Source organism: Bufo gargarizans, chromosome 7 (assembly GCF_014858855.1).
Source record: "Bufo gargarizans isolate SCDJY-AF-19 chromosome 7, ASM1485885v1, whole genome shotgun sequence".
NCBI classification, from domain to species: domain Eukaryota; kingdom Metazoa; phylum Chordata; class Amphibia; order Anura; family Bufonidae; genus Bufo; species Bufo gargarizans.
The window spans coordinates 147,755,399-147,768,489 of record NC_058086.1 but is presented as its reverse complement, the minus strand read 5'-3'; the positions used below and the strand labels follow the sequence as shown (position 1 = coordinate 147,768,489).

At 47.0% G+C, this 13,091-nt stretch overlaps 1 protein-coding gene across 8 annotated transcripts in view; it reads right to left on the bottom strand.

The window, feature by feature from the left end:
• PBX1 (PBX homeobox 1) overlaps positions 1-12,502 on the bottom strand; it is a 131,169-nt gene extending 118,667 nt beyond the window's left edge. For all 8 annotated transcript variants that reach the window (XM_044300906.1, XM_044300911.1, XM_044300908.1 and 5 more), the window contains exon 1: positions 11,958-12,502. In XM_044300906.1, coding sequence (XP_044156841.1) covers positions 11,958-12,148 — 191 coding nt within the window. In that variant the 5' untranslated portion in view covers positions 12,149-12,502. The remainder of the gene's footprint in view (positions 1-11,957) is intronic.
• Between the last annotated feature and the right edge of the window lie 589 nt (positions 12,503-13,091).

Sequence of the window (13,091 nt, the reverse complement as noted above, 5' to 3'; positions counted from 1 at the left end):
ATTGGAACTAGCACTGTGTTAAAAAGTAACTGGAGGAATGATGGTTTTCATGCACGGACTCTGAAGATCCCTCATTCGCCACCTTATATTTTGAGAGGTAAAATACAATATAAAATAAAAGAGGAGAAGGAAGAAAACCCCTGTAAGAGAGAGATGGCTTCAGCAGAGAATGGAAAGTTATAAAGAAAGGCGAGCGCTTCCGACTTTCAATGCTGTGTGCCCCAGGACATTGGCAGATGATACCAGGGGGAAATCTCACACAGAGAGGAATCATCATTAATCACACAGCGGTTATTAGCACCTCACACATTTCCATTAGGCCTCCACAAGACACACTGCACATCATTTATAGGAGCTGTGGGTTCAGGCGATGCAGGGTTAAAGAGCCTAACAAGACAGGAAAGAGTGTCAACCTGCACAACGCCACTTAACATATCTGTTCAACTGCATTTTACCCAGAATCTCACAAATATGCCAAAATAGAGTAAAAGATTGTTGCCCTGGCACCATACAGTCCAGCATTACTGTACCACAAATGTGCCGAATCTGCGGAACCAGAACTCTAGGCGTCTGCAGAACCCAGGTCCAGGACTCCGACAAGATCTTCTTTAAGGGTAAATTCATATGCAGTAGATTTGCTGCAGAAATTTCTGCAACTTAAAATCTGGTCCAACTGCTGCATGTGAATATACCCCAAAAGGATACAGAACCGCTACACTGGAACTTATAGATAACGTTCACCGGAAGCCGTACCACAGAGATGAGATGTCTTTGTCCCCACATTTTGAAACCGATAATTTGTCCACTATTTCAGGGTACAGATAATATTAGGGGTATGGGGGAGGAAAAACAACAACATTCCCCCATTGTTTTTTGGGATTCATACTTAAAGTGCTTCTGTCACCCCACTAAACGCATTTATTTTTTGTCTACTTATAATCCCTATCCTGCCATACATTATGTTATTACCGTAATAATTTTCGTTCAGTAGATTTAGCCAAAAACGTACTTTTATGATATGCCAATTACCCTTCTACCAGCAAGTAGGGTGTCTACTTGCTGGTAGCAGCCGCAGAAAACCGGCCCCACGTCTTGTTGATTGACAGGGCCAGCAGCGATCTCCTTCACCGGCCGGCCCTGTCAGCATTTTAAAAATTGCGCGCCTGTGTTGATTTGGCGCAGGTGCTCTGAGAGAAGGAGGCTCACAGAAAGAGAAGACGTCATCGGCGCAGGCGCACTGAGGGAGTGCTGAGGAGGCGAGCCTCCTTCTCTCAGAGCACCTGCGCCGAATCAACACAGGTGCGCGATTTTTAAAATGCTGACAGGGCCGGCCGGAGGAGATTGCGGCTGGCCCTGTCAATCAACACAGGGAGGGGGCGGTTTTCTGCGGCTGCTACCAGCAAGTAGACGCCCTACTTGCTGGTAGAAAGGTAATTAGCATATCATAAAAGTATGTTTTTGGCTAAATCTACTGAACGAAAATGATTAATAACAATGTATGGCAATATCGCAGGATAGGGATTATAAGTAGACAAAAAAATAAATGCGTTTAGTGGGGTGACAGAAGCCCTTTAAAGGTGCTCACCATATGGTAGAAATAACATGTTAAAGGGGATGTCCAGCTTTTAGTAAGTGATGGCCTATCCTTAGGAAAGAACACTATTTGGTGATCGGCGGCAGTCCGACACCCTGCAGCCCCTCTAGTCAGCTGTTTGGGTGTAGCTCCAGCATTACACAGCTCCATCAACTGAACAGTGGACAGAGCTTGTCAGTGCAGCACAACTTCCATTGACTTTAATGGCCGAAAATCCCTCCAATAGCCGACAGTGCCGTCAGTGGAGCTATACCCAAATAACAAGTAGGTCGGCCCCTTTAACTCTATCCTGCCTAGGTGCTATGAAGAATATGGGGCTGAGCTGCGATACCAAGCACAACCACTACCAAAATGGACAGCGCTGTGCTTTGTGAGCTGAGAGAAGGCCATGGTGCTACTGCGAGTGCCTGTGCCTTCTCAAACAGCCAATTGGCGGGGGTCCCGGGTGTCAGACCCCACCGATCAGATACTGATGACCTATCCAGAGGTTAAAAACCCCTTTAAGGTTTACCAAGTGCAGTACAAAGCGGTGTGATAACTAAAGGCTTCTTATGCTATACTGTTATTCACTTGCCCAGCCACTCTGCCGTGAGGAGCCTGGCCGCACTACTACTGTTTCGCTCAATCACTATGGCAACCAACCCTGCTGACAGTGGAGCTGGTCAGCCTATTAGAGATTAAAGATGTTAGGGACAACCAAGGTCGGCACAGGTGTCACATGCTTCCTGAAGTTGGGATATTTAAATAGACAACTGCTGGCCACAGTTGCCTGTGATTTGGTCTTCTTGCCTCACGCGAGTAGTTCGTCTTTCCTAGACTTCGCTTCTGAATGACGATTCTGGTTCTGACATTACCTCCTGGTTTCGACCCTGCTTGGTATATTACTCTGCGTTTGTTCCTTCCTTGGTTCTAAAAGGTACTCTCTGGTTTTGACTTGCCCTGTCTGACTTCCCCTTTTGTCTCCCCTAAGTAGGTCAGGGACAGTCGCCCAGTTGGGGGCTGATATTTATGGCAGACTTACTTGAAGTAGGGACAGTGGTGTTGGTGGAAGTCAGGTCTGCACTGCTCTCCACCTGATGTGGCATACTATTATGCCACTATGCACAATCTTTTGTAAAGAATGTTGCAAAAATGTCAGCAACAAGAACAACTGAGAATGTCGGCACATGAAGCCGGACTCCTCCTCTCATGATAGTAGCGGGTTCCCAGCAGTCAGACCCCCAGCAACCAAAACACTGATTGCAAATCTGATAGATGGGCCAGAAAGTGGAGGGGGAAGCCCTGCAAAGTAGATGACCCTCCAGTTTGTGCAAAATGTAAAGACCTACAGAAAAGTAAAGGCCCTGGGAAAAATGTCAGCATACACATCTATTAGCAGGCTGATATTATTTATAGAGCATTCCCCATAGCTTTGTACAGCTGGACACAAAAGTAATAGCGTCTCACCGTCTAGACACAGGTTAATGAAAAATGGTATAGTGGGCTCCACTCCGGGGAACTTCCAATGGAAAAAGGAGACCTTCCTTAATGTAGTTACTATATTTATATTATTATAGCTGAACGCTATAACTTCCATGTCAGATGAATATTTAATGCAGTCAATGAGAAAGCAGCAGTAAAGTCTCCTGAACAGTCTTGTTATAATAAAGTCACGTGTGCGAACCATTGTAAATAGGGACAATTAACCGAACGGCGGGAAATAAACAATATTTCGCTGGCTGCTACTGGCAACCCCATCATTTTCCCAGGGCAAAGGGTGGCACCAGAAACAACAGCACCTAAATCAAACCCTTCAGGAGAGGTTAGCGGCCCCGATCAGGGAGCAGGAAAGCAACGGTACAGTTTTTACGGGAGGGTCCGACAGCCGTTAAAAACAGGGACACCAAAAGCCATTCAGGGGTTAAAAATAAATAAAAATACTCGCCTCATCCACTTGATGAGACTTCTCACTGTAGGCTTTAGAACCTGAAGCTCCAAGCGTGGTGACGTGACATCGCGGTGAGGGCACAGGTCCTGCTGCCTCCTGTGAGGAGCGAGCGCTCCATCGCGTGCAAGTGGACGAGGATTTTTTATTTTCCTTTTATTAATTAATCTGTCAACACTACCAGGGTGTGGGGGGCACAATGAATTCCAAATATTTATAATGAAGGGCACTAAAGGGGCATCATTAAGGGTGCATTCACACAACTGTATCTTTATCTTTTTATGCGGAATTGCAGAACGGACATATGGAAGCGGACAGTAAACGGTGTGCTGTCCGCATCTTTTGCGGCCGCATTGAATTAAATGGGTCAGTATCTAATCTGCAAAAAATGTAGAACGGATGCGGACCAAAAATATGGTCATGTGAATGGGACCTCATACTGAGGGGGCATTATGTGAGAAATGGCTTATACTGGTGGCACTAAGGGGACACCATTTAAACTGAAGAGGCACTACATTTCATTATTCCTACTGGGGGCACTATAGGGGCCTTGTGATGTTCAGGAGCAATGCGGGGGCATAAAATATACTGAGTACACTGAAGGGGTTGGGATACAATAAAAAGCCAATGAACTACTACATCCATCGATCAGTGTGTGTGGGTTGAGCAATCAGGACTCTCACTGTCTCTCCCAAGAGTCCTGTCAGGATTATCCTAGAGCTCAGCTTCTCTCCCTCTATCAAATACTGCTCTCACGTAGGGCAGCAGAAATTACCAGACAGGTTTGGCATAGGCTACATGCAAACAAACGCGCCGTACTTTGCGGTTCGGAAATTGCGGATCCGCAATAAAGTATGCCGCCAGCGAGTGAGCACTGCACAATTTGCGGAACCAGACTCCCATAATAGAAATGCTTATACTTGTGCGCAAAATGGAAAAGAATTGGACACTTTTTTTAGTTTTCCGGGGACATGGAACCGTGTGCTGTCCGCATCTTTTGCGGCCCCATTGAAGTGAACAGGTCCACATCCAAGCCGCAAGAAAAGCGGCTTGGATCCGGACCCAAACAACGGTGGCCTGAGGCCTTATAAGACTGCAAGTAATTAAAAAAATAATAATAATAAAATACAACACAACCCAAGCGACATGATCACCTAGGCGGTATGTAGGTTTTAACGTCGTCATGTTATTCCTTATGTACACAGACGGCGTCAGCTACCTTACCACCGTTGGGCAAAATTAGCTTGTACATTATCAGATCACAGTGTACAGAACTACGGTCAGAGTCCCTTAAATTCTCAAGAAGAACATATAAATTTGTCATAGGCTGGCAGATTCATCGAGGAGTCGGATTCACCACCATGACCTTCTCAATAAGTCAATATTGATAAAGGAAGTAATGGGCCACAAAAAACACGAACAATAAAAAAACTTCTTCTAATGTGGGAAGAATAGCGCCCACTTACCTGCAAGGAAAAGCGTCCACCTTGTGCAAGATCAAATGATGCCACTTTGTGATCAGAGTGCACAATCTACTACACAATCCCCTTCTCTGCAGAAGGAGTCTTCTCAGCTTTACACCTGTGATGGGGTCTTCCTAAAGCCGAGGACACTCCCCTGCTGCTTGATTGACAGGGCAGATCATCTCGCTCAGCCCTACCATCTACCAGAGCAGCAACACTTCCGGCTAGCAGCGAATAAACAGTTGCTGCACTTCTTGTGGAAGCAGAGCCTCTGTGCTTGCACCGCTACTTGGAGCAGTGGCGCAGGCGCAAAGTTGTCAGGGCCGGCCTGGTCATTCAAACGGCAGGGAGAAGGTCCCATCTCGGGTGCAGAAGTCTACCAGATGAGACAAATCAAATCTACGAACGAATCGATTTGCTCATCTCTACTCTGCTCCTCGCCTAACTTTATGGCAGGGAACAGAGGACCACCGTGCAGAGACCTGGCTACGGGTAGAGTGACTGAGCATGTCTACCCAGCAGCACGCCACTCATTAAAAGGGTTGGCCCATCCCACATACCTCTGTGAGATAGTACATGGCCAAAAGGAACAAGGGTGTATGGCGCACGTATGATCGCCCTCCATTCACTTCTTTGGGAGAGGCTCTTTTCGGAACTCCCACAGAGGTGAATGAAGAGGTGGCCACACTTGCGCAGTGCGCTCTCCATTCACTTCTATGGGAGTTTTATAGGAGTTCCAAAAATTCTGAAGAGAACGGAGAGCATGTGGCGCATGCGCGGTGCCTTCACTTTCGCTTTGAGGGCCAAATTCTAGAGATAGATGCAAGTCCCGCATATATCTGACATTGGTGAGACTCGCCATCCCCAAGTGTGAGCTGGGCCAACCCCTTTAAGAGTATTTGAACATCGCTATGCTAAGTAAAAGGCATCATTACATTTATCTGAGCTAGCCCTACAAGGCAACATGCCTGGTGCAAGATTGAATTTCCTGGCGAGAGACCCCCTTTAACAGTTGGAAAAGCCCTTTAAGCTGACTACTGTAGATGGACAGAAGGCTAGAGCCTTTACAAAACAATTTCCCATACCAGTGTGTATGCAGAATCCGTACGCTGCAAGCTGAAGGATCCGAGCGTCACCTGCCTGGCGTCATACTCGCACCAAAGCTAGACTCTAGAGCAGGGATCAGCAACCTTCAAAACTCCAGCTGGTGTGAAACTACAACTCCCAGCATGCACTCTAAGGCTACTTTCACACTTGCGGCAGAGGATTCCGGCAGGCAGTTCCGTCGCCGAAACTGCCTGCTGGATCCGGCAATCCAGACGCAAACAGATGGCATTTTGTCAGATGGGTCCGGATGCGGATCAGTCTGACAAATGCATTGAAATACCGGATCAGTCTCTCCGGTATCACCTGGAAAAAACAAATCCGGTATTTCTTTTTTTGCACTTTTAAAGGTCTGCGCACGCGCGGACTGGAAGAACGGATCCGTCAATGCGGCAATTTTAATGGCACCAATACAAGTGTTCAGGATTTTTGGCCGGAGAGAAATATACAGCATGTTGCAGTATTTTCTCCGGCCAAAAAACGTAAGAGGGACTGAACTGATGCACCCTGAACGGATTGCTCTCCATTCAGATTGCATTAGGATAAAACTGATCAGTTTTTTCCGGTATAGAGCCCTGAGGACGAAACTCAATACCGGAAAAGAATAACGCTAGTGTGAAAGTACCCTTACTAGGCTCTTCTTGTAAATCCCATAAGGCTACTTTCACACTAGCGTTTTTAAGTGGATCCGGCAGGACTCAGCAAAAACGCTTCCGTTACTGATCATACAACCGTCTGCATCCGTTATGAATGGATCCGGTTGTATTATCTTTAACATGGCCAAGACGGATCCGTCATGAACATCCATTGAAAGTCAATGGGGGACGGATCCATTTTCTATTGTGGCAGAGAAAACAAATCCGTCCCCATTGTCTTGCATTGGGGTCATGACGAATCTGTTTTGCTCCGTGCCCCCAAACGGAAAGTAAAATACAACATGTTGCGGTTTGCTCTTTGGTATGGGAATGCAACTTAACGGAACAGAATGCATTTTGGGGCATACTGTTCAGTTTTGTTCCTATTGAAAAAGAATGGGGACAAAACTGAAGCAGTTTTTTTTTTTTTTTTTGGTATTGAGCCCCTATGACGGAATTCAATACCGGAAAACGCTAGTGTGAAAGTACCCTAGAAGTGAAAGGAGGATTCTGGGAGTTGTATTTTCAGAACAGCTGGAGCGCCGGAGGTTGCAGGTCCCTGTTGTACCCATCTGCGCTGATGGAGACCACTATATAAAATAAAGTTACTGCTTTTAGTAGCAATTCGGACGGCAAACCTAGAGTCAACGCGCAAAAGGGGTCTTCACTAGAGTAAAAAAAAAAAAAAAAAAAAGGCGACAAGTTCATGTGTGTAATGACCCTAACTCTGAATGAGGCTGTTCTGCAGCATGGATTTCTGCAGGTCCTAACCCAGGCATCCTCAAACTACGGCCCTCCAGCTGTTGCAAAACTACAACTCCCAGCACGCCCGAACAGCCTACAGCATGGATGTCAAACTCATGGCCCTCCAGATGTTGCAAAACTACAACTCCCATCATTCCCTGATAGCTGTAGTATGCCCAGGCTTGATGGGAGTTTTGCAACAGCTGGAGGGCCATGAGTTTGACATCCCTGGCCTACAGGTATCAGCCTACAGATATCAGCCTACAGCAGGGTATTGTGGGAGTTGTAGTTTTACAACAGCTGGAGGGCCGCAGTTTGAGGATGTCTGTCCTAACCAGATGAATAGGACAGTTTGTCAGGCTAGGTTCACATCTGCAGCGCTTTTCCGTTCTAGTATATAAAAAAATAAGTAATGGAGTAGGGGATATGCTGGAAACCACCAGCGCCAGACTGAGACCATCAGGTGTCCACGATTCTACTGGACTATATACCGTTGCATTTTTTTGCCTGAAACTGCCATGGAGGTGCCAAAGGGTGCATTCACACAACCACAGAATACAGATGATGCCCGTGTGGCATCAGTTGTTTTTTTTTGTATAGCCAATGCAACAATGCCTATTCTAGTCTTCAAAAAGGACAAGAATACGACGCATTCAAATATTTTTTTTTTCTGTGGGGCTGCGGAACGGACTCAGTCAGCATTTTTTGTGGCCCCATTGAAATTAATGTGGAAAAATATGATCACGTGAATGGGGCCTAACTGAACTTCAACGTGAGCCTAGTATGGTGTGCGGCTATACCCATAGAGCTCCCGTGTGGAAGGCATCACTGCTTGCTTCTCCGAAGACAGGGTTGCACCCCCCTGGCAGCAGGGTTGCACCCGCTCTATCTGCCCCGGGTTCACATCACTGGTTTTACCATAGACTTTCTCCTTTACACATACAATGCATCACATGAAATAGCAGACTGCTTCAGAAGGCTGGCCCATCTGCTTCAGCTGTAAAACCATCATGTCCCCCATTCACCATTCCCCATAAACCAGTGAACGATGGAAGAATTAGCACAAAACCTGCAGAGCCGTCGTCCTCCGAACAGCAGAAGAAACACGTGTACACTTCCTACCGAGGATCCAACAGGATCTGCTCCTGAAAAGGTCATTTACACCGCGCCCTCTTCACACGGGCGAAACTGGCACAATCCTATGGTGTTTTATAGAGACTACATGGCAGCGGCTATGTCACCAAACAGGATTTATGATGCATATGGAATCAGAGCTACAGAGTGTAGATGACAGACATAGGGGCCTATAGTCCTGTGTGCAGTGAAGGCCCTGGGGGTTTTATTTGCATCTTAAGGGGGCACACTTCCTGAAAACCACAAGATGCACACTCCAGATCCAGCTCACCGCAAGCATCATTCAACATTGGTAGTGTATACACATCAGTCGGCCCTGAAGCTTGCAATCTGGTAGAACGGCCTCTACTAAAAGAGTTCGTCTTCTATACTGGAAGTCACGTCATAAAAACTATATTTTCTCTGGACATTTCCAACGTTTCACAATATACAATAGATATATCTATATATTTATCTATATTATTTAAGCCCCATTCATTCCATAGCACTGTACATATGATGTAGATATCTATGTATCTATCTGCCTACACCTATCTATGTATCTGCCTACATCTATCGCTCTCACAGGAGGCCGCAGCTATTTAAAGTGTTGCATTTACTTTGTATACTTAAAAATGTAATTGTATTCCCAAAATAGTTTAAAAAAACTGAATGACAACAATTCCCACCGTGGACACTTTTTCCACGTGTGCCCCATTCCTCCACAGAACTAGATGTCTATTCCCAAGTCTCCGACCCACACAATAATGCACTGCATCTAATATGTATGTAATATATACCTATCACATTGTACTAAACCCCACATATACACAAAGACCCCGCGGCTGAGAGTATGTGTAATATATATATATATCCATCTATCCTACACGATTCTTCGATAGCGACTTCACGCTATATTTTCTGTTACCGGACCATCTAGTGATTGGCCTATAGTTATTCATCTACAGAAATGATATTAAAATACCACAATATTTGGTAGCAGAATGACGGCTGCAAAGTCGAGTCTATAAACCCCCTATGTTACTATATAGAATACATGATGGGAATAATACTCCGTCACCCCTATAGGCACATAACAGAATACTGATCAGCCCATGTGTCCACTTCCAGCGACATCGCCACAGGAGAAAAAAAAAGAAAAGAAAAACCCGGCAGTAAAATCTGCATTGTATCTAATGTAATGGCCGCTCACCGGAGCTCTGAGGTTAGAGTCATTCCGACCTGGGCTCAGACCTGACAGATAACGACCCAGCAGGAAGCCTGACAACCTAGTCCACCACCGGCCGTCACAGGGATGAAAAATGAAAAAGCAGCCGCTCGCCTGCTACGTCCTGGCAGCGTAGGCCGCAGCATAAGCTTTGCCTGTTGCCATCTCCCTGTGAAAAGCAGCTGTTAAAAAAAATATATATATCATTTTTTTTTTCTTCAAAGTTACCATATTTCTATTAAAAACTTCGGTAGAGGTAAACGTCGTACATAGATCATTAGATATAAGACATTCTTCTTGGACTGGTTACTGTGTAGCCGCCTCCTAGAGATACAATGTATCAGACCTGAAGTCATAATATTTACCATCTCCTCTAAGTAATAGGAAAGGCCATTTCCTTCCCCAACATTCGACACCTCGAACTGGACCAAGGTTTTCTGCAGGTCGGATGGTGGCTGCCCAGATGGAAGATTTCATCCCTTTCCATGGGGCAGTAAATAGGGCACACTGCTGGGCCATGAATGCCAGGGCCTGAGCGAGGCCTAGCACTGGGAAGGCAGGAATCAGAATGGTCTTGAATTCACCAATGACCGCCGAGGCCGAGGCGACAGAATATCAGAAATATTTGGGGGGTGAGATACAGGACCCCTAGCAGAACACCTCCGGAACCCCCTATAATAAACACAATTCATTTCTTTATAAAGTACAACCCCCCCCCCCCGGCGGACTACAGCTCTCAGCCATACCTTATAATGACCGATACCAGAGTCACGTCATATCAGGCTACCTGCACATCTTGCAGATTGTACATACGGATTTTTTGTGCAGAAAAAAAAACAACGCAGAAACGTTAATAAGATATGACTTCTCACGTACATTTGGCGTATATTTTCCGTGCGAAAATTTACTGGACGTGCGGATTTTAAAACGCACAGAACGGAAAACTGTCTTTTCCCTAAAGACTAAAATGGCATTGTTAAAATCCAAAACTAAAACGGCGATACACAGCGCAGATTTACGTGGTTTTGGTGCAGATTTTGTGCAATGTGCCCCCTTAGGCCACTTCCAACCACATGCCAACCCCTAGACGTGGGTGACAGGGCGTAGGAGCTCAGCTGTAAATTACTCCAGAAAAACTACCTACATACCCTACGTTTACGGATTGTGCCGTTTTCACCATCCCTGGCAAAAGCAAATATTATTTTTTCCGTTATGCCAATCAAAAGATGGCGGGCACACTGAGGTTTAGCCTTTACCCTGGTGCCCACTTTACTTCATGGCGCGATATATAAAATGCTCCGTGACATTTGTCACCCACCATAAAAACCTAAGGGTGGTTGTCTGCCTCCATAATGCCCCCGACTACCATAAAGCTGTGGTGCCAGCTGTGCAGACCCTCTACTCTGGCACATTACACCGGATCTGCTCGCTCAGTGCACTTCACAAACACATTACCCAACTCCGACGAGACGTAAACAGGCCCAGCGGCAAACTTGACCTCTCTGGCACTTCCACTGGGGCACTAAAACTTTATGGTGCCATCTCTATCCTACATGCCAGCTGCACCAGGGTCACGTTAGACAGGATTCGGGCAATTCCTCCTAAACTCATCACTTTTGGCTCAAGTTTCTATCAGGTAACCACACAAGATCCAAGCGTCATGCCAATGACATATGGAAGTCTTTACGCTCAGGTCATTAAGGAAGTATGTGCCCCCCACCCCCCTTAGGTGGCATGGTCCAGCTCAGCAGTAGACCGTCAGCTCTGGGAGCCAGGATCATACTTCTGGTCCAAGCCACCACACGTTCTGGAGAACATTAACCATATACGTGCAGTTTTCAGGATTACAAAAAAAAAAAGAAAAAAGGGAATTTTTGGGGACGTCTCACTGGGCCAGGCATTTTCTGGTTAGTTGAACGTGTCCCAAAATGTGGTGTGTGTGACGCTCAAGAACAAGACCCTAGAAAAGTTTCTGTGGGCCAGGTCAGGAGAAAAAAAAAAAAAAAAAAAAAGGGCTTAGACTAGGAACTAATTTTAGGGTTGGAGTTTGGACATTTCCTCCCTGAGCCCCAGATGTTTGGGGAGGGGGAAAGGTAAATAGAGCGGCATGGGAAGAACATAGGAGGAACATGTATGTGACATGGGTGCTCACCTGGCCTGTGCTTCATCCAGACTCTGGTCAGTGATGGTCATTATTTGCTGTAGTATATCCCCGATGTCCTGCTTCCTGCCCCCCTCCCCCTCTGTAGCCCCAGTGCCATCCTGCATGTGTTGGGACAGGCTGGGGTGACCTGGCATCCCCACCCCGGGGTGGCTATGCATTAGCCTGGGCTGATCATCCATCTCCAGGAGCGAGCCCTGCTCTGCAGCACCCTCGGTGCACCCTGCAGCACACACGGAACTCTTATTGTTCTGCTCCCTCCTGCCTTTGTTGTGGCTCCCTCCTGTAAATCCCAGGGCGCAGGAATCCGTCCAGATCCGGACAAGTCCAGCAGAGCGCGGAGAATAGGATCCAGGCGGAGGGGCTCTCACCCCGGCAGCTCTCCCGGAGGCTGGGCTCTGCACCGGGGCACGGAACTTCCACACTGCTCGGTGTCCTGCTTTTGTTCGGGGCTCCGACTCTCGGCTTCTTCTCCTCCCTCCCTCCCGCGTCTAGCCCTCTCTCCTCCGGAGCTGACACACGGCACAGAATGGAGACCCAGCTCCCGCCCCGACTGCGCGCTCACTGGCTGCGGCGGGGGCCTGACCACGCCCACCCCGGCGCCGGATTGGTGGACGCGCGGGTCACTCCCCTCCCCCTCCTCTCCCTTCCTCCTGTCAATCACTGAGGTTCAGAGGTGGAGAATGTGAAAGAGAAAAGGAGAAGAAAGCGGCCAGCGTCTTAAAGGAGAACGGCCCGAGAAAAGGAGAGAGCCCAACTTCCCACCTGACAGCCCCCCGAGGAGGGATTCTGCCTGATGTGAGCCCTCCTTGAAGCTGGGTTTATCCATCACATGATGGAAGCCGTAAAGTGCGCCATATTTAGGAAGGGCAGAGACGTTTTTCTGAGACTTCAGCGTAGGGTTAGAGTTGTCACAATGACTGGTGTCTCTGTGTACAGCGCTACAGAATAGGTTGGCACTATGTAAAAAAAAAATAGAAGTGACAATTCAAGTCTAGGGTACCATGTATATTAAAGGGACATGTAGGCAGATCCCCCTTCCAAAGGGAAGCATACTTACCTGCTGGGTGTCAGCCCCTTTGCTGCAGCGGTGACCTGACCCCTTTGTGTCACGTGATCAATTGA